Raw genomic sequence first — 21,962 nt, forward strand, 5'->3', positions numbered from 1 at the left:
ATATATTAAGGTTTGTTCTACTCATAAAGTCTAGAAAAAACACAATAAATGCACAAATGGTTGTTTCTTGATATTGTCACCTTCCTAAAATAACGGCCTTCTTAGCCAAAAGTGAAAAATCTTTTTATACCAAAATCCCTTTTTGGCAAACAATAACTTAGGCTATTATTTTTAGGAAGGTGACGATATATAATAAGACTCAAAGATTGCATTGCATGTTAGAAGAAAGCACCTATGTAAAACTTACAATAATTATTCTCCTAGGGGAGCATAATACAGTTAAATGACTGTCATTAAATAACTTGTTTCATTCACTCAGCTTTAATGACTCTCCCTTTCTCATAATAATGGTGAAATTGAATAATAGCTCAAAACAAATATGTCAAAAGTAATAAAGAACAGACAGAAGGTTTCCAGTATGAGGTTTTATCCAACCTAGTTGCAATATTTAGTCACTGCTCTGTCATTGGCTGTTCAAACTCGTCCCTGATTGCATGAAGGCTTCCTACCCTATAAGATCCTACTTCTGGTCCTCGAGCATGATATGCACAAACAGCCCTGCAGAGGGAATGATGTCGCCCCTCTTAGTGAGCAATGGGACGTGGCGATATCCTGGAAAAGAGGAAGTCAACTTCAGCCTCGTCAGCAAAGCAGATTTTTTTGCACAACTGAAGTCACATGATTTAGAAAATGTCAAAAACATAAAAAATGTTTGAAGTGAAATACTCTGACGTGTTAATATTTCCTTGCCAATATGAGTCCTCTATAGAGTATCTGACCTCTGTTGCACTTCTTTATGTTGCTGTAGTTTCCTACCGTTCTGAACGCTGGTGAGTGGCAGACAGTACTGCCCGACGTAATCATTCTGGGACGCGGAGTCATGGTCCTCCACCAAAAACCGCAACAAGGCCAGCTCGGGAACGTTGATGGGGAACTCAAATTTCGTGTTCCACGTGGGGTTGAACCCTGCAATGAGCAGATCTTTAGGTCAGCAGCACACTCGTTTTGGACTTATTTTAGAAATGATCAATTCGTCATATACAAAAAATGTTAAAGGAAGATATTTATACATAATTGTTATTTTAGGTATATTTTATGATTCACAGAACAGTCAAGAGGAAGACGTAGCCATTGACACCCTTCTCAATGAGGGTGTGACCCATATAGTCATGGACAAGTAAACTGGCTGTTCACAGAGTGCTGTAATAATCACATTAGTGGAAAGATTAGTGGAAGGATAACATGCAAACTCCAAGCATGAAGACTCCGGGCCGGGATTTGAATCTAGAACCTTCTTGCTGCAAGGGAACAATACTACAAACTGCGGCCAAGGGATAAAAGTGTGGTGGCAAAGTGCTTGTGAAGCATTTATTAACAGAAAAAGAAATTTTTCAATGAAACTCAAATCCCCTGAGATGTGCATGTACACATCTGGGAGTTACGCTCACCATTGTTTTCGATGTGGTGCGTCGTCTTCTTGTCGTTGTCTGCTGCCACCCCCTGAATTTCCACTTTCACCAGAGGGTCAACTATGGAGTTCTGTTTATCCTTGTTTAGTTTAGGCAACTGCTGAGCTGAGATCACCTGTTGTGTTAAGAGACAAAATATTTAGAGTAAAATCATCAAGTCATTACTACAAACCTCTGAAACTGAGTCCCTGTTTTTGAATAGATGTTCAGTAAACACTGTAGTTTATCCAGGTTTGTATTTTCCTAAACTAATATGGCTGTATTTTTTTTTTTATGTCATAGACCCATCTCTGATCCAGCATGACGTACTTTGAACATGTAAAAGAACCCTGCGTTAGAAGTACCCCAAAACTATCTTCCTAAATCCTGCTCTTCACAACAATGAAATTTATTCTTAACTCAGCATTTTATTTTCATACTTTTTATCACGTTGATTGGTTAAGAAGCATCGCTTTCACAGTCCGGATTTCTGATCCAAAAACTTAACCTGGATAGTAGGTTGAGGACTAGATGGTCACCACATTGGCAGAAAGAGCTGAAGTGGGAACCAGCTTTCCACTCAGTTATATCTACATACTGTACATGTTCCTAAATAAACCAGGAGCAACATTTTTGAGGTTAACTCTCACCAGGACATGGAGGACCTTCTTCTTTAGCCATGGCCCTTCGGTGAGAGATTGGGGATTGAACTGAGACAACGGGCTTCTTTGGAATTCAGGCTTCAAGATGTATCCGCAAAATCCGTTTGGCAAAAAACGGCCCTGATTAAGATGCATCTCTTTAGTGTTAGTTTGGAAGTTCAGCGCCACTAAAAAAAAAGGTCAGATGCAAGGATCCGAGTAAATCACTGCTCATTATTCAGTGTGCTAAGAATTCTATGTCATATTCTAGACTGAATTATAGGGAGAATACCGATCTGGCAGCCAACGTTCCACATAGGAACAGGGTTGTAGTTGGAGGAGTCCGTCCTCGAGCCAGCCGGGTAGATCCTGGTGAGTTTGTCCATGTTGTGATGGATGAAGGCAGTGGCTGTAGGAGAACATAAGCAAAAAGTAAAAAAAAAATCTGACTTTAGATTACAAATTAGCCTCTTTTTATCTTGCATCAAGAATGATCTGATTAATTGTAGCAATCACAGCTGGCAGTTTGATCTGGTTTAATCACAGACAGTGAGAACAGAATGACTACGTATCTTCTAATATAGTGTTATAGTTATATTTTTGAGTATGTATCATATTCTGTTGCTACCCTTGTACTAGCTTTTCTGTATCATGGGCAAATCTTTAAATCTTTTTTTTTTTTTTTACTGTTCTCACAACCACTTGTAGTTTCTTAATTTACCTGAAGCATCAGCCAGTTGGAAGGCTTTGCTCTCCTTCAAAGATGACATTTCATAGAAGCTCTGGTTGTCTTTGGCATGTTCGAACCCACCAAAATGGACGCTCTTACAATAGATGACAATATCCGACAGTTCTTTGGCGAGTTTGATCTTTGCTTTCTGAAAGAAAATGGAAAACTAGTCAAACCAGTTCTTTATTTTTTACAGGTACAAATCATGTGACTCACCTTTGCCTTTGCTTTTTGATCTTTTTGATCGTTCTCCTTACAATCTGCAGCCTCATCCTCCTCAGACACCGTGTCTTCATCAACAGTGGTGCTGTTGTTGGAGAACACGGCATCCAGTTTGTTCAGTCGTTTCCCCTTGACGAGGAACTTCCCTTTCAGCTCCTAAACACAAACACAAAATATGCTTCAGTGTTTTGTTGCGCAGTTGTTAATATATGTCATGAAGGAGCAAGGAAACATATTTCTTAATTTTGTACAGCAAATAGCATGTGGTTTTGCTAACAGTGTTGTAAAACAGTCCTTTGAGGCCAACAGTGCCACAGCCATCCAATAAATATTACTTTGCCTCCACCCCACCCTTTGACATTAAACTTGTATCCAGTAAATCCTATAAATAGCATCTTCTGTAATATCTTTAGGAGAAAATGTGGACAATTTGTTAAGCATCAAAGTAGCAAACTCCTCATTCAGTCAAGCTTTTCCAGCTTTACACATTTGGAAAAATAACCAACAATGTTCCTTCTGGAGTTTCAAACCATTTAGATCTTATGGCTAAAAGACCACAAGAACAATGATCTATTTCACTCCAACTTTTAAGATTAAGATTTTTGTAGTTTAATCAGATCAGTTTCACTCCTTTCCCCTTAGCTTTTAACACTCACGTAACCTGGAAAGAGAAAAACCTGGCAGGGCAGCTTAACTTGCTGTGGTCATCTTTTGATTCTTAATTATAAAGAATATTCATAGCAAGGATTCACATCGAATTAAACCTAACCTGAGTTAGAATTTAAAGGTTACATACCTCTGGTGAGGGGAGGTTGGCGGGCATGGTGTCGCCCAAAGGCTTTGTGACCAAAGCAGAACCCAGGATGTCGATTAAGTGATGGGCCATGAGCTTTTGTTGCTCCACTGTGCAGTGGTTCTCCAGGGACAGAATCACGGGGTACTGAGATGTCTGGGTAGCAAAAGATCAACCATCACCGTTCAAAGCTTTTTATTCTCCTAGAGGCAAAATAAGCATTTCATTTACCTTGAAGGCATAGTCTTTGATGGCCCTGATGGCTTCTTTGAAAAGGACTTTTGATGTCAGAGTGTAGCCGTGATAAATTATAGGCTCTCCGTTTGGTCCGTCCCAGCAGTCCAGCTCCACACAACGGCAACTCCTCATCAGTGCTCTGCAAGAAGAGGAGTGAGTAAAACTACCTTTTCCATCCATTTACTCTGAGTGATCTGTTTCCTTTTAACTGAAACAACCACTAGACATATGTGGGGAGTCCATAATAATCAGCAAATAATCAAGTTTTATTAAGGGATGCAAGGATTTATGATTATGATTAATCGTCCTTATGTCAGCAGTGGATTTAATAGCTCTCAGTTTCCTTCATTACTAAAGGCTGGATATAAGCAACACCTCTGTCATTTGGATCAAATGATAAATTACACTCAAAACCCAGTCCCAGTATTTAATACTGGGGCAGAAAGTAAATTGAGGTTTTCATCAGTCTGGAGGTCCGTATAATCCTCCAGAATGATCCACAGAGACAAGGATCAAGGTTCCTCTTCATCCCTGTACAACAACAAATCGTTGAGCACTCTGAAAAGAGCGGACTCAGTAGAACGGCTTCTTTGAGAGCCAGACGGAGACTTGTCCAAAAATGTTTAACTCACTGAGAACAAAAATATATACGTAAAGATTTCATTGAACTGTGCATTAAGCAAAGTAGATAGTTGTTGGACAGACTCAAGAAATGTCAGGTCTGGAAAAACCCAGACAGCAGATTAAAACTGAGAATGTTTTCTAATTTTCGTCTGACAACAAACATTATTGAAACGCTTACTTTACGTAGGCCTCTGTGCTGCTGGGTCCTTTGAGTTGGTCCTCCATCAGGTAGGTGTTGTGTGAGGAGGAGATAAAGTAATGATTGAGAGGCTGACTCATGTCCTGATACACCGGTGAGTGAGCTGGGTTGAAGATGCATCCATCCTCCTGGCTGAGGTACATTACAAAGCCATCTTTCGTCATGCGCTTCTTCTGTTTTGCTGTGAGGACGAGCACAATAAGTTGAATAACCCTTGAAGCAAGGCAAATCTGGTGAGATTTGCCTAACTTTTGAAAACCAACAGTCCCACTCCACGTTCACCAACCTGCTTCGTCCAATTCATATTTCTCAATCAGCTTGAGCGCACTCTCCATGGTCGCTTGCTCCCTCTGCTCATTCAGCAGGAAATCCAGCAGGTCCCTGGCGCTCATTTCACCCTCTGTTTTAGCGTAGTCCGCATAGATCACATCTATCTCCTCCCGCTTTGTCAGGTGGTTATAAAATTCCTGGATCTCCAAGTCTTCCAGGGTACCCGAATTTGACGTGTCACATTTCTGCGTAAGCACAATGGGGCTTCAATAAACTGCTAACTTTACTGGTTTGGTTTTACTCAAAAAGAAGAGAAATTTGAGAAGGCCACACCTTGAATATTTCCTCCACATAGGTGTCATTCACCTCAATGTTGACCTGTCGCAGGAAATGCTTCAGCTCTTTCAGGGTCATCTTGTTGTCTTTGTTCTTGTCTGCCTTTCGCATGCAGCTGATGAACCAACTGGAACTCAGATGTAAGGATTTGGTTTACAACAGGAGAACAAAACTACAAAAAAATAAGCACCGCCTTAGAGACCAAATCTCAACTGATGCACCCACGTTAAATGTATAACACACATGCAAAAATACGTAAATACATAAATAAATCCACAACAGAACTTACTAGTTGTGACAAAACTCATCAACTATATGTGCTTTTACATGTCGCTGTGCACAAAACAACATTCTAATCAAAGTAACAAACTAAATGGTGTATGTATGAAATGAAAATAATAATAATAATTGAAATCAAATCACATTAAGGATACTGTTCTCTCTTCTGCTTCTTGTTGAGGTTGTGCGCATGGTTCATGAGTTTCTCTAGGCTGGTGACCCACCGATGGGCCTCCTCTTCAGAGTCCGCCATGAAGTCGAGGTTCTTCCTGCGTCCCTTAAACATGATAGAGAAGCACTTCTCTTCCTCGTCAGCGTCCATGTGTTTTTTGAGTCCTTCGGTCTGGCGGCCCTTGCGCACAGATTCGATGTCATCAATGAGGACTGTGTGGAGATAGCAGGACGTTTGTTAGAACCTGGATTTAGAAATGACAACATGGCTATGCTAATTAATTATAAAGCCAACTTCATTTGAACTTTTAAACTTACGGCAAGTTTAAGACGGCGTTTGGGGTCTAAAACCGACGTACAATTATTTCTAAAGGATTTTGGACTTCTTCCAAAATAAATCGTTGCAAAGTTGTCTGACAGCGATCACTTTATTTGTAATTTAAGATCCGGTCTTAGGCTTTTGGTACCCATCAGGCATTCTTATCACCTAAAGCACAGACCTTCCTCCGACATGTCATTATCTTGTTGTAAAAGACTACTTTTCTCTTTGGTCACAACAGGGCTATTTTTGTATCTTATCCACAAGATAACTCTTGTTTATGAGGGAGCTGCCTTTGGAGGCCTCTTACATAAGTGTTTGAGAAAAGTCACGTGCTTCCATGAAGTCTGAGCCCACCTCAGTGTGGAAACGGTTGATGCCAATCAAATGAAAAGAAAAAAGCGAGAGTGAGTGAGAATAGAAATGATGCAAAAAGATACAACAGTGCTTAACAGAACTATTTGAGAGAGCAGAGGTGGGTAATGTGTTCCACACAAACACACAGATTAGATGTTTCACGTCGCAGAGCTCCTTTCCTCCAAGACCCTTCAAAACTTTCTTGGTGGACTTTTTAGATTTAAACACAACGACCTTATCACACGCAACTGGCATTCCTGAGTCTTCAGGCAGAGGCAGACTGGCAATTTTTTGTACTTCTAAAGAGGTACAAAATGATTGTCCAGTTCAGGGCCGTCGGCCTGCCTGCTTCTGCTAACAGAAGAAGTCGGATTTATTACTTCCAGTGGCAAGCAACAGCAGGCGTCACGACCCCAAGATTAATAAAGGAGAGAAACTGTTTTCCTTCTCACTGCTGGGTTATGCTGGAACTGATTCAGACTTGATACTTGTTCATAGTTCCAGTATTATAGAGATAAAATTAGATCAAATTTACAGCAATCCTTTCCGTCTTTTAATTGATTAAGTAATTATTAATCAATTATTAATAATTGATCATTAATAATCAATTAATAATCATGCACATTCTACCTTTGGTAGAAAGGTAGAATGTGCAAACAGCAGGAAAACAAGTAATGTTTTCCTTGCGCCACAGCGGATTCTAAAAACAGAGGATAATAAAATGATCATCGAAGGGAGAGGCTCACTTGATGATAAGAAGCAGAAACAACATGAAAACAACAACGTTGAGTGTTTGCATCTTTGTTGGGAGACAAGATGTAAGTGGACAGAGGATGACAGAGGATATCTGGTAATTGCATTGTCCAACTAGCAAACATGGTTTCACGAAAATATTAAAAGGGGGTATTTGTTATGCTAAAAAGACACTGATTTATCACCAATGTGACCCAGACAGCAGGACTGAAGGTCTCTACACATGGAGCCTGTTTCCGCCCATACACTTGAAGCCAGTTCCTTTGTTGAGCAGCTTAATTTGCGGAAGAGCAGGCACCAACACACATGACGTAACCACACTAAAGAGAAATGACTGACCTTGTGATAAAAAGAAAGACTAAAAGCTCAGCTACAATGCTAGTTTTAGATAACTGGCCAATATTGTTTGTAGAATTGAACACTGATAAGTACACATGCTTACAGTACTTATCTGAACAGACTTTTGCAAACAAATACAGCAGGAGCAGATTTCTCGTTCGATGTAATTTTTTAACAAACAGCAAGACAAAAAACTCTTAAATGTAAATTTGTGGAGTCTGCTGGATGAATAAGGAAATTGTGAAAAAAAAAACTTTCAAGAGAAGATAAACGGGTTTAAGAATTTGTATGACAAAAGAAATTAAACTTAATTAAATATTTTTTTCATGAGGAAAGACCTACTTTAAGTGATTGACAGGAACTGCTGTTAAATATGCAAACCTACATCTACCACATTTTTCATCCTTTGCTGTTAACGACTACCAGACAAAAATATCTGCTTTTGTTTTTATCTAAACTTGATCAGGGACTTCTCAATGCAAAAGCATCCAACAGAAAATAAAGGAAAGCAGCAGATGTATAGATGTTTACATCCTATCCATGTCGCTGCAGCACTTAATGGAAGTATGTTTGTACATAGCAGCTAAGACATTGACGATTTTCAAGAAAATTTTAAGTAGAAATTCATGACTCCTGGTTTCCATGGGGTATAAATGTGACATGACAAGGAGGCCAATTTGTTTTAGCTAATCTTCAAAATGGGTAAGATAAGAGAGCCTGCTATTCACGCAAAGCATGTGTGTTCATATCCGTAAGTCAGGAAATGACCACAATAAACAGCTACTAACTCTGGTAAGAGTTGGAGCAAATATTTTACTGCTATATTGTGTTCCCACAGAGAACGATGTATTAATTTTAATACTGTTTAATATTTTTTTTCCCAATGGTGGTTAAGTTGCAAGAGGCAAATGTTGTTTCTTGGAAAATTTAATTACTAAATTTAATTGCTAATTTCTGGTCTAGCTCAGTGCTGTACTTTTTCTGCAAGATTTTAATGCTGCATTTTTTACAGTTAGCATATTCTCTTGGAGAGGATTCAACATGTCATTGTAGTTAAAACAATCACACTAATTTGATAATGTTTAGTTTTCAATGAAAGATTCCAGTTTTACAGTAAAAAAAAACAATTATGGTGTGAGACAATAAAACACGATCTCAGTTTTAGCCTTAATTTTAAAAATAGGAAAGGTGGAAAATATTCAAGTAAAGCAAAAGTGTGTTGAGCTTCAGAAATAAAAAAAAAAACAGTTACTTGCCTCTAATTGGGTAAACATCCTCACATCTACAGTTAGAGCAATCTTATCCTAGCAGTGAACTAAATATAAAAGATTACATTTTATGTTCTCTGTTTGAGAACATAAAAGGGTTTGAGTTGCTGTGACTCCATAACAACCATTACATACTGACAAGACTCAGTTGTCAAAGAACTCGAAACTAGTTTCGCATGAAAGAAAGGTAGAATGTGCAAACAGCAGATGCACGCTGTTAACCACAGTGGTTGAGATGCTGTGTGTCTGTTTCTATTCCAAAGGGCATGAAAAACCTGTTAGTGCATGATAATGAAACACTAGGAGATTTAAAAGATAATATTCAATGGCTGTGCGTAATTCAAGATCATCTCTCTCTATAATTCAGACTAAACATCGATGCACATTTACACTCTTGACTTTGTGGTTTTAAACTGATAAAATTCAAACGCACGCATACACTGATCTGTACACATCCATTTTCAAATGTGGTTAAAACCAGGTCTTGTTTTCACTCACTGTCTTTTCCTCAGTAAACCTCAACACTTTTGAGCTGGGATGTCACTTTGGCTTTCTGGCTGTCACAAAAACAATAAAACATGCTGTAGAGACCTGAAACAAAACACCGACCACCTTAAGACCAGCTTCGGGCTCTGTTGTTGTTCTAAGCTCAGGCTTCGGGACAGAGGTTATCAGCCCTGGCAGCACTGGCTGTCGCTGGGGTGGGAGGGAAACCTGAGCCACCAGAGACCCAGGGAAAGATATAGTCTTTCTCAGTCTGACAGGGGATCACTGCACCAGGAGAAGGAAAATAACTCAAACGGGCACACACACATATTCAGGATGTACACTAGATTTTCCAGTCTGTCTCTTGCCCCAACCATGATGAATGTGTGAGCTGTTTTTTACTCCACCACCAACATTTCTCACATACTCGCCTGAGGAATTTGAGGGATGGGTGTGTGTGTGTGTGTGTGTGTGCACACAATGAAGCAAGAAGCTTTTGTTTTGATCTGAAAGGAGTGCTCTTACTTGACACAGAAAAAGCCAGAGGGGTGTCCAGCCAATGAAAAAGCGAGATGTACTGCACAAGGTAATTTTTCTTTAGTAAGACTTATCTCATTTTTATGAATCATATGATAAAAGGAATATGAAACTCACAGGTATTGTCTTTTTTGACAAGTTTCTTAGACGTGCACAAAATGGTCCTGCAGTCTTCCATCAGATTAAAGTAGCGGCTCTTCTGCCAGGATTTCGAGCGAATCTTGGTGAGTTTCGCGCCGTCCAGCAGGAACCGAAGGTCCTCATCGTCTTTCAGACCTAGACATTTTGGAACGAAACAGGAAATATCAGAATTATTATGAATGACTGGATATTTACGAAGCTAAAATGAACAGGTAAAACATTAAACTGGAGAAGTGGAAAAGAAAGATAATAATTTTAGCAGAGCACCATTTGGAGGTAACCAGCTGGTTTACACATCCTGCTGGGACTAAATGTTTTTTGGAAGGTTGCCTTGATTTTGCTTATTGCTTTTTTTAAAATTATTTGTCTGTTTTTCAGCACAATGTGTGTTTTTGACGTGCATGGAAAAACGACTGAAATAAATACAGGTTTTTTTTTTTAAAGGTTTTGTCCACTCTTCTTTACAAAATCAATCAGGGTCCACCAGACTTGAGTGGAGAGTCTCTGTGAATGCCATTGTTATAACAAGGGTGCACCGATTGCAGTTTTCTGGCTAATCACCGATTACCAATCTTTTAAAAAGCCCAACTTACCAATTCTGGCCGATACCAGTTTTTGCCTGAAACGTTGCTCAACATATCAAGAAAGTTGTTGAATTGGCAACAATGGGTTAACTATTGTTAACTGTAAATGTGCAGACATGATCTGGTCGGCGGATTTGCCAGTCAAACCTCTCTCATGGGAGAAAAGAAAAGCATAGTGGTTGATTTTTAGACTTTGCCGAGGTTGATAACATCGGTGGATAAGATCTGCTTCACATGCAAAAATTGGCCGATCACCGATCTCCCAAAAATGAACGAGATCTGCACCGATAAATCAACTGGCCGACAAGTCGGTGCCCCCCTAGTTGTAAGTAATTCATTTAAATTCATTCATAATTTGTTGGCTTTGCTTTGGGTTGTTGTTTTGTTGAAAGGAGAACCTCCTCCAGAGTCTGGTTCTCTGCAGCCTTTAACAGGTTTTCTTGCAGAATTGCCAATAGTGTGATGCTGCCACCACCATGTTTCACAGCAGGCTTCTTAAAGCTTTCCTTCAGTTTTTTTCTTGTTGCCGTTTGAGTTTTTCTTCCTGTTGCAAGTTTTTGATAGTCTATCACATTGAAGTTAGATTGTTAAGTAAAAAAAGAGTGGAAACTTTTTCAAGTCACTGGTTCCTAATCATATTCTTTATGTTTTCCCAATAAAATATTCAGAATTCTCTTTAAGTGCAATTTCATTTTGTATGTTAAAGTCCACCAGTATACCATGAGGTTCATTTTGTAAGCATCAATACGTGGGTGGACTTATTTGAGGTTTGGAAGTTGTAAGTTGCAATTTACAAAATAATCTGCAAGTAAAATATAATTTAATTCAGAGACGTACAAGGTAGATTTTCATCCCTTAAAAAGTAGCTTTAGTAAAATGGAAACAATAAGGATTGTTTTTTTATTTTTCCTAGCCATCATTTTTCATCTTATTCTGAAATAAAAAAATACTAAGTGCAATTTCCATGTTCCATTTCTATGAAAGAACCATATTATCTGCTTGATTCACCCATCGGGCCACTGCTTCCAGAGACACTGAAGTACAGCCTTATGGCTTCCCTTAGTTCTAGTAGCAATACTAGCAATACAACTACAGACTCAGGCACGTGCAGAGGGGGGAGCTGGGGGTGCTTGAGCACCTGCCCTTTTTGCTTCTTGCCCCAAAGTGCCCTTTTGGTCAATTTTTTTATTTTTATTTATTTATTTTTTATTTTTTTAATTATTTTTCTAAGCCCTCTTCTGACACATAATAACATGTACTAAAATTATTATTATTATTATTATTATTATTATTATTAGTATAACATAATAAGCAGGTCACCTTGTTACCTTTGACCTTTTGCCCGTGACGCATGACGCAGTTGCCTCTCGCGCCGTGAGATAAGGCGGCTAACTGGAGCTCAAAGTAGCAAACGTTCCAGATTACAGAACAGTTTTTGGTGAATTAAAAAAACGTTTTTGGTGAATAAAGTGGATCAGATGACGGAAAACGTTGAAGTATCGTTTCTGCTTCAGCTCGAGTCGCGGTTTAAGCAGAGAGGTAATGAAATACAACAGACACTGACAGGCCTCTGCGTCTGCCTTTCTCTGAAGAACCACTGAGTGGGAGGAGACAGCCAGGTGAAGAGAAACTGTTCTTATCTATCGATTCAGTATTTTTATCATACAGACATTAGGCTGTTGTTGTTGTTACGCTATTAGCTAGCTGCTAGTTAATGACTTTGCTAGCAAAGCTAGATAACTAAAAAGCTTCTTTCCTGTGTACGGGGCACATCGTCCGTCCCAAACTCACCATCTCCTTAATGGATATTTATTTGCCAAACATAAACATTTATTTGCACACATCAGAAATCTTTTGTTGCAATTTTGGGCCCTGCAAACGAGGTCATGTGAGAATCACAAGTAAAACAAAAACTTAGAATAGCATGATCATATTTATGACATGCACAAATAAGTTTGTTTTGCAAAAAAAATTCAATTTATGAGACAAATGTGTGATTTAAATGTTTAAAAAAGTTTTTTAAGCAAAACTCAGTAGGCTTTTCTCATGGTGACGTGCATTAATAATTCAATATTTGCTTTTGTTTTTTTCGTTTTTCTTTTTTCTGCAGTTTCACCTTAAAGTTTGATGCAGCTCTGCTTTCCTGAATCGACCGTCTTCATCTCCACTGCAAGTGTAGCAAACAGGCAGCTCTTTTTTATACATCACAGTCCACTAAAAGGTTGCATTGTGCCCTTGTTTATATTTTAAATAGTGTAATTCTGTAAAGACAAAATATGGTGGTCTAGCTCTGATGTACATATCTTGCTAAATTGCGGGTTTGAATATTGCAATACTTTCCTATAACAAAATAGACCTGCAGAAAGAAATTACTAATAAAATATTTTACATATGTATAGTTGTATGCTCTGGAGATTTCCCTTAGCTTTGAGTGTATCTCACAATTTTATAATGTATCATTGTTTATTAAACTCTGAAAGCTGAGAGGCTTTATTAATATTCTGTCCTAGAATGCAGTAAGATGTGCCCCTTTTTTTTTTTGACCACCTGCCCCTTTAGTGTTCTCTGCACGGCCCTGACTACAGACAAAGAAAGCTCCTCCACTGGGGTCTCTGGGTAGAACGTTCCGCACGAACGGAACTAACATGGTATGTTTGTGCAGAAAATCATCAAATATTTACATCTTGAATCTGCAAACACATTAAGTTGATGCAACTGTAAAATAGATCAATAAAATATTTGGAATTGCACCACGCTGCGGTTTCTGTTAAAAGGGCCAAAGTTTATCACATAAATTTATTTTTCATACTACTTGTTTCTCATACTGCTTGGATTTTTATATGGACTCTCTTGGATGGATACAAAAGATATCAGCTTGTTCTAAAACAGGAGCAATAGCAGAGTTTCTGTTTTAGATGTCCTGCTAACTTCTAAGCTATTATTGTTTTCTATTTTTTATTTTATTTTTTTTGCTGTCTGCTACAGAGTGTGCAGCATGATTTTGCAGTAAGCCAGTATTCATGTGAAGTAATAAACTTTGGAAACTGCATGCTATCAGCTTTGCGAGTGATTCACAAGCCAAACCCTCTGTGTGAAGCCATAATAATACTGGGTAGAGAATGCTTAGTATTTTGTGGGTGGGGCTGGGATCTGCAATGCAACTTAAAACAATGATTTGTTTTTACCAAGGTTTCTGCAAAATAGAATTGGAATCTGTATGTGACCTTTGAAGGAGAAAAGACTTGAAATCTGTTGGAGCTTTATCAAATTGCTAGCAAGATTGCGTGACAGACCTGTCCCCACGGATAGTACCCTAACCTCCCTGACATGGTTTATGGTTTGTTTCTCCAGAAGCATTGAATGAATTGTTTTCAACATATACGTCAATCAGCCGACCTAGTTAGTTTAGCTTTTCAGTTGACAGCAAAGAAGAGGGAGATGTGTGTTTTATTGTTCCAGGAAAACAAGAAGTAGTTCTAGAATCCAAGGAACGCCCCCCCAAGTCATGAGTGCTTCTTGTAAAGCTGAGTAATGAATTTCAGATGGAAGGCTCGAGGAATCTGATAGCAAGACCCACTGTTTACACCATGTGAGACAAGCTAGGGCATGATGTTTCTTAGAATTACTGGGAAATAATACGGTTGGTCGTTATTCTCAAATTACCTGAAGAGAAGGTATTCACTCTTACCCGGTATGTTCCCTGGTAAGGTAGGTTAAGATAAGTGAATTATCAAAAACAAAAAAAAAAAAAACTTGTGTTGATTCATATCAGAAACTCATCGCCTTCAGTGCCTTACAAAAGTAATCATCTTCTTGAACATTTTCAGATTATGCAATGTTACATATACAAACTTCCATCATATTTGACTTGCACTACAAAAACTCAAAGAAAAGATACATGGTTTTCAACCTCTCTACTATGAAAATCTGAACAATGTGACAAAACAATTGTCAGCCCTCTGCCCCCTAATTACCCTGATGTAAATCCAGTGCAATCAATTGCATTCAATTCATATAACAGAATTGGGGGTAACTTTAAAATCATTGCAGAGGTTCCAGAGAACCTCTGCAGAGGTGGGAAAATCTGCTGACAAAACTGTGTGGGTGTGCGTGTGGGTTCTTTTCTACAGAAAAGGACAAGGAAGCTGGTCATAGTTGATGGGAACAGGGATACAGATAAAATCAGGTAAATCCTGTACGAAAACCAATTCAGTGACAACCAAAGACTTGAGACTGGGTCGACTGGGTCCAACAGGACAACCCTACAGGGAGAGCGACAGTCTCTGGATGAGAAAAGCTGGAGGAGATATACCATAAGAGAAGAAGTTGAGCTGAAAAAAGTCTAAATTTGTAATGGAAAAAAATAGTATTTTCTTTCAAGCCATATTGTGTGGGTTTATCACATAAAATTACATAACATACATTGAAGGTTCTGGTTGCAGCGTGATGAAATGTGGAAAAGCTTAAAGGGCGTGAATACTTTTTTTTTTTTAGCAAGATTTAAAATTGCTTGGAACTTAAATTTTATATTCAAAAGTTTACTTTGTGGAAGTGGAAAGAAAAAACCTTTTTATGATTATGTTTCGTGAACATAGTAATAAAGTGATGCTACGAGTTCAATCTTTTGTTAGTATTTCAACCCAGTTTTTTTACAAATACAACCGATAGCTATTATGTGCGACTGCTTTTAAGCAATGGAGTTTTTTTTTATTCCATTTCCAAAAACCCAAATAAGTTGGAGGAATATCAGCACTAGATACAACCTTGTAAGTGAGAGGAGTTTACAGTAGAAAATGCGACCAGATATTTCATAGGTGAAAAGGAACCAACAATTGACTAATTGACTTTCCAGACTCAATACCAGTGACTGCAGTGTTGGTGCAGGTGTGTTTGGTGTGTGGTGTTCTTAACATCACACTCCATTGAAGAGGCATTACAAATCAAATTCTGTTTAAGGCCCTATACAACCCTGGGTCAGCCCAGAATCCAAGACACGCCCATATGTTTGTACGGATAAATAGGAGTAATAGGAGTAATCTAATTTCTCAACAGTTAAAACATTTTTTTCTCTTTTATGTGATATATTATGTAAAAAAAAATGGAAGTGGAAAGTTAGACCTCAAAAGAAAACCTCAACAAACATTTGGCATTGTCTAGTAAAAGGCTGTATCTCTTTAAAAACTGATGTCCCGAAAAAGATGAAACGTCTCTGTTGTTTATGCATAAACAATAACAGCCACAGGCTTGCCCTGGCTTTTAAGGAGGTCACAAATGAAAAGGCCACATAGACTCACTCAATGGAAACAACAAAGAGAATTTTCACTGGACCATTCACTGTGGGGGTTTTTTTTCCTCCCCTCATCGAAAAGGGAGTGCAGGGGATGTCAGTCTAACAGGCGACGGGCAGAAGCCTGGTCTGTCATCAGAGGAAAGAATGCGCCACTCCATGCGATTAAGAACCATTTACATATGTGCACAAAACAAACACAGATGTGGACACACTGGATTACTGATTTGTAATAAGAAGAGAAACATATTTTCCAAATCCAAGTTCTCCAAACACAAACACCCCGAGCATGCGCGGACGCTCCTGTTTGTGTTGGCTTAACAACTGAAGCGCGTGCGCCCCTGACTCCAAGTGCACCTTTAAAAAAAGAGGACTCACCCAGGCGTTTTCCATTTTCCAGCGCGACCTTTTTACGGTGCTCTACAAATACTTTCTCCTGTGAGTTTGTCCTTTCAGGACGTAGACAGAAGCAAGACATTGCTGTGTAAAAAAAAAAAAGATCCGCTCGGTGTAAAATTTGAGCTCGGTAAGGAAGAAAAAAAGCTGGGAGGAAAAGTTTTTTTTCTCTCTCTCTCTCCTCACGGGGCGGGTCTTGACATGTGTTGCTATGTTATAGCACCCATATTCACCGCAGAGAGTGGATAAATGTTCGGAGAGACATTGTAGGTGTAGAAAACGAGCATAAATTCATTCTCAAAGTTACATTCATCATTTGGTTCAACTTTTCTGGGAAAGACACACACAAAGTTGATTCTTTTTTACTTTATTTTCTTGGAAGTATTTAATTTCACAGTCTACACTTAATAAGATCAACTGCACTCAAAATAAATTAAATATAAAAATGTTCTTATCCTTGAAAAGGTTTGGAAAATATGCACGTCCCCCTACGTGAGACATAAAATGGCGCCGCCGTGTGGCAGTAGCTAAATGTATCTGCGGTTAGTTTTGCTCGACATTGTGTTGTCCCATGTACTATTTCGTCGAAACTATATAAATTCATAAAAACATATAACAAGAAGACGCATTTAAAGCGTTGGTGAGTTTTATTGGTTATAGTATTAGTCATAATATTATAAATTAGTAAATTAGTAATTTTTTAAAATTATATTGTGAGCCCGTTGGGGAAAGCAATCCCCTAACATGTTTGGGCAGTGAAGTCACGTGATGAATATATGTCTTTGAAAGCCTAAAGCTAGTTGTGGAAGCTTTCTGACTTTCTGCTTGAGATAAAAATGATGTTAGTTTTTAACCCAAATGTACCAGTTAGACGACTTGCTCTGCTAGTTCTGTTAAAACAAAGTCATTTAGATTACAAAAGTAAGTGCTTCTAAAGTGCTTCTTAAAGATATTATGCTCTTAAAAAATGGGAATCAATTGTGTAAATAAAGCAAAAAAGTTTCCAATCCATCACTCCAAAACAGTGAGTGGATTAGAATTCAAGCAAAAACTATCACCTGTTACTAGTTGCAGATCTGGAACAAGAAAGAAGACTGCCCAGCCTAAAACTGGCCCGGAAGGTGAATCATGGCGTACCAAGGACAGGGCATGCTGATCATCAGCTCTGCCCGCCAACAAAACCAAAGACCTTGTTTTCTCTCACTGAGTGAAATAACAGGATGTGATGATTGCAATTGATTCCCAAAAGTCTGGATTGTCTGTGCAAAGGATGTAGGGCATTTTGGCACGCATATGTTGGATTTTTGTCACAGTCTGTAATTCTAGCATTCTTGCAAATATTAAAATCTTTTCCTTCTAGTGTCCTACACTAGTTATATGACTGGAAACAGTACAGAGAGGAGACATTGGAACTGGAAGGAGGAGGATACGTGTTCAAAGGTGCAGAGGCCAGTCAGATGAGCAACAAGCATAAACATGAAACTAGACAAATATGTTGCTATTGCTATTATGTCATATGCATCCAGTCATTTGAAACAAGTTCTTAAGAAGACATACCTTTGTTCCCTTTCACCACATACAAATAGTCACAATTTGCTAGAAATAAAGGAAAATAAATAATATGTGAATTCACAAAGGTAATACTGACTACCTCCTCCAATCACCTTTTTTTCTGCATTTTGTGCAGCAGTAGTGAGTGAGCAGGTAACAGGCTGCTGTACAGTCGATAATTTACAGGGATTGCAACTGAAATAATTAGCATTTAACAAAGCATTTAAAATACTATTGTGGAAATGGATCTTTAAAAACTCGACTTATGACTAAACTTCTTTTTTTATGGAGGAGAATTTGTGACAAGCACCACGTTCATGAAGATGTATTTAAAACTAGATCTATAGATTAATAAATAGGCTATATGTGTTGAACGCTTCATAAATATTTGAATTACAGCTTTTAAACAAAGAAATGTTGGTTTTGAATTTGCTGATCACCTCTAAACTTATTTCGGTAACATTTTGATACAGACTTAGTCCTTCAGATATTTAACAGAATGTATAGGTTTATTTTATTGGCATGGTTTCACCTTGTTAGTACATTATTTAGGTTACAAAAGTAATAAAATAAATATTATTTTAAGTAACTTATGCACTGATATAAATTAACCAGTCAATTCTGCATAAGTTACAGAATTGACTGTGGGTCTGGGTTTTAAATCTGTTTGGTTTATTTATTCATTTAGAATCAGAATCATTTTATGTTTTAGAAAAATATCCAAAACCCTAAGGTGCATACGCTGAATTAGACTTGGGAACTTGCCATTGACTCACCACAGCTCAGAAAATATGCCCTTCATATTGTCCTTGTTGGAATGTTTGTTGGTTATATTGCTAATGGTATGAATGTCATACTTCAGAATTGAAAATAAAACACAAAATTATAAAAGAATTTAAAACGATGGTGAACTTTACAATAAAATGTGTTACTTGATGAGTAGCGTCACAGGGACTATGAACTTAAAATACTTGAAATAATGTATTATTTTAGTTAATGTCCGTTTATAAACCAGTTTTTTATCCTTTAAAATCTGTTTACCTTACAAATCCTCACTCGACAAAGTGAAAGCAGCAGGAAATGAAGGTATTTTAACCATCTCCAAGAAAATCTAATATCCTTCTATTTCCAGGCAATGAAACCAGTTGTTACTTTGCACATATGAATTTTTGTGACTAAAAATATGAACACAGACTTTCATTTAACATAGCAACAAAAACAAGAGTCTGCACTTCAAATGTGGATCAAGAAACAACATTTTAACAGACACTGAGCACAATGACGTAATGAACAGTTTCACTATCGCCACCCTACTCACCGTCTCTCTTGGAGTCCCCATTTGATTCCATTTTGAATCCAGACAAAATCAATCCCCGTCCACTGCAGAAAGAAACGCTTGTTTGCCTCTACTGCACTGTCCTGTCCGTTTCAGTGGAAATATTCCCACAACTCTGCTTCTCCCCTCTGAGCCAACCCACAAAGCGCACATTTAATAGCAGCTCCAGCCCTGCGTGTTCACACCCACTTGAGCACCAGTTTGACAGGTCTTCCACTGTCTCTCATGACTACATCATTTCTTTCAGGCTTACCGATAGAAGCTACACCTTCAGAAGGAATGTTGTCAACATACCCAGAAAACATCTACTTAGACATCCAGTGCAAACATTATCGTTGTCAAGATGGTGTGTTAATACAGTTGAAATAATGCTGAAATTAGACTTTTTTCTGTGGCCACTGAGAGTGCACCTGATTTATTTTGGGTGTTGCTTAAAACTGGTAGAGATCTACCTTTTCTTGTTGCTCTTGTACTTCCGCCCTGCACCTCGAACGCATAACAACAAACCATTCTTATCATTAGTCCATGAAAATGTTTGGAAAGGAATCACTTCTGCATCATGTAAACCCAGGTCATTTTTTATTTTAAAAGTGATTGGATACTTTTTTATCTGTTTGTTGACTATTGTGGTGTCTCTAAACCCATCCATCCATTTTCTTAAAACCCTTGTCCCTTGGTGGGTTCGGGAGAGGTGCTGGTGCCCATCTCCAGCTAACGTTCCGGGCGAGAGGTGGGGTACACCCTGGACAGGTCGCCAGTCTGTCACAGCGCAACACAGAGACACACAACCATGCACACACACACTCACACCTAGGGGCAATTTAGACAATTTAACCTGACAGTCATGTTTTTGGACTGTGGGGGGAAACCGGAGTACCCGGAGAGAACCCATGCATGCACAGGGAGAAGATGCAAACTCCATGCAGAAGGACCGGGGCTGGGAATTGAACCCAGAACCTTCTTGCTGCAAGGCAACAACTCTACCAACTGCGCCACTGTGCAGCCCATGTCTCTAAACCTACTGCACAATTTTGATTAAAAGGGCAGGAAAAGAAGAGCATGGAATTATGTAAAAAAAAAAAAATAGCTCAACAATTCCCTCTTTGAGAAACCCACTTCAGCCCCACATAAGCAGATCAGCACAACTAAAGATTTTGTTTCAGGCGCCTCAGGAATCTTGGCATATGCAACAAGAGCAATTGGCATTCATGAGCGGGTTAACTAAAACTAAACTTTTTCAAACAGAGGCCAGAGTCTTTTTTGCATGAAACCACGGGGAATGTACTTTGCATAACTGAACTTATCCAGACAGTTGATTGAAATTTTTGTCAGCTTAAATAAAGGAAATTTTTTCTTGGTTGTGGAGAGTATTTTGTGTATTTTCATTCTAAATTTACCCATTTGGAGAACCACACATAACTCACATGTTTGCTACCAACAGTTAGACCTATCCTATGGGTTTTTCTAGTCATGCCTGTGTGTGGTGTTTTTTTTTTTTTTTTTTTTTACCTCACTCACTTCTAAGAATGATTTGGTTAAATGTTACAAGGTGTGAAAACACCTGGTGGGTGGAGTTAATTCTGTTCCTGTTGGAAAAACACCCATTGGTTGTTGTGCTTTTTTTTTCTAATATAAAGGAGGCCATGTCACAACCATCACATTGCAATAAAAAATGTAAATCTATTAGGTTGTTTTCTGAGTCTTACACATCTTGGTATATTGACAATACTAGCATGTATTTATCCAATAATAGAAGCTCTCAGCTGTGAAACATGAGCGCAGCTGAGAGTTTCAATGTCTTTACAACCACAATAAACACACATCTATTCAGACTGGCTTTCAGTATCCAGCATTCTACTGCTAATCTAATCTTCGTGATCTCATTTCCACAATTTCTTAATATCAATAATTGCTTAATTTATCTCACTTTTGTTTCCTCATTATTTTTTTGCCAGTAATTACTTGTTTTATCTGTCTATTCACTTGGTTTTAACATTTTGATCATTTTGTTGCGTGTATTTCTAGTGATTAAAACTCTGCCTTTGTCTTATACTTGACTGTAAAAGTGCTGCATGGTCAGTGTCTTCATTCAGGAACAAGACAGCTTTTTTTCCTCCTTTTTTTTTTGGCGGAAACTAATTTCCATACCCATTTTATGCACAGCCCAAAGGCGTAGGAACGAGTCTGTCATTGGGGGGGACGCATATCAGAAACCTGACAGATCAGTAAATACCTTGAGCAGAAATGTCAAACAATTGTGCCACCAACACAACAGTCTCACTTTCCAGCCCTGCATTCAGTAACTTACCAAACATGAGCCATAAAAAACACTGAAGCAAAAAGCCTAAATGTTTTTTTTCCCCTGTCATTTTCAGTCGCAAACATTAAACTAAAATATCTACAGATATGTGTTTCTGTCTCTGCCTCCCTCTGACTCTGCAGCCTGATGTTCCTGCATGGATTCATGTATTTACAACAGACACTACAGTAATTTACAGGATCAGAATGTGAACTAAATATTTTATCTGTATGATAAAAAGTATGTTTTTATCATACAGAACGAGAATTTAAACAACTTCATTTTCAGATGTATACATTATTATACATCTCAACTCTATTTACTGTGTAGCAAAAATTTTCACTAATTTATTTTTAAAC

At 38.2% G+C, this 21,962-nt stretch overlaps 1 protein-coding gene across 2 annotated transcripts; it reads right to left on the reverse strand.

Moving 5' to 3' along the window:
* Window positions 1-479: 479 nt before the first annotated feature.
* On the reverse strand, window positions 480-19,472 carry plcd1a (phospholipase C, delta 1a). Of its 2 annotated transcripts, none has more exons than XM_008396204.1 (15): window positions 19,287-19,472; window positions 10,127-10,285; window positions 5,935-6,163; window positions 5,498-5,627; window positions 5,181-5,409; window positions 4,874-5,075; window positions 4,066-4,210; window positions 3,838-3,990; window positions 3,036-3,197; window positions 2,811-2,967; window positions 2,382-2,498; window positions 2,099-2,277; window positions 1,449-1,584; window positions 817-966; window positions 480-612 (listed from the first exon to the last, which is right to left on the reverse strand). In XM_008396204.1, exons 1-15 carry the CDS (start codon window positions 19,315-19,317, stop codon window positions 521-523), a joined length of 2,271 nt encoding a protein of 756 aa, XP_008394426.1. In that variant the 5' UTR covers window positions 19,318-19,472; the 3' UTR covers window positions 480-520. The 2 variants fall into 2 exon arrangements, with proteins under 2 accessions (XP_008394426.1, XP_008394425.1); XM_008396203.2 differs by lacking the exon at window positions 19,287-19,472 and adding an exon at window positions 16,400-16,554.
* Window positions 19,473-21,962: the final 2,490 nt, after the last annotated feature.

The sequence above is a fragment of the Poecilia reticulata genome, linkage group LG20, assembly GCF_000633615.1.
Source record: "Poecilia reticulata strain Guanapo linkage group LG20, Guppy_female_1.0+MT, whole genome shotgun sequence".
In the NCBI taxonomy this organism is placed as follows: Eukaryota; Metazoa; Chordata; class Actinopteri; order Cyprinodontiformes; family Poeciliidae; genus Poecilia; species Poecilia reticulata.

Bases quoted from the DNA above. Each gene is read 5' to 3' on its own strand.
- plcd1a (XM_008396203.2), bottom strand. From the start codon at position 16,499: ATGTCTTGCTTCTGTCTACGTCCTGAAAGGACAAACTCACAGGAGAAA. The intron at 4,211-4,873 runs GTAAGCGTTTCA...CTCTTCTTGCAG, and splicing joins AGCACAGAGGCCTACGTAAA to AGCACTGATGAGGAGTTGCC. The intron at 967-1,448 runs GTGAGCGTAACT...TGCTCATTGCAG, and splicing joins GCACCACATCGAAAACAATG to GGTTCAACCCCACGTGGAAC.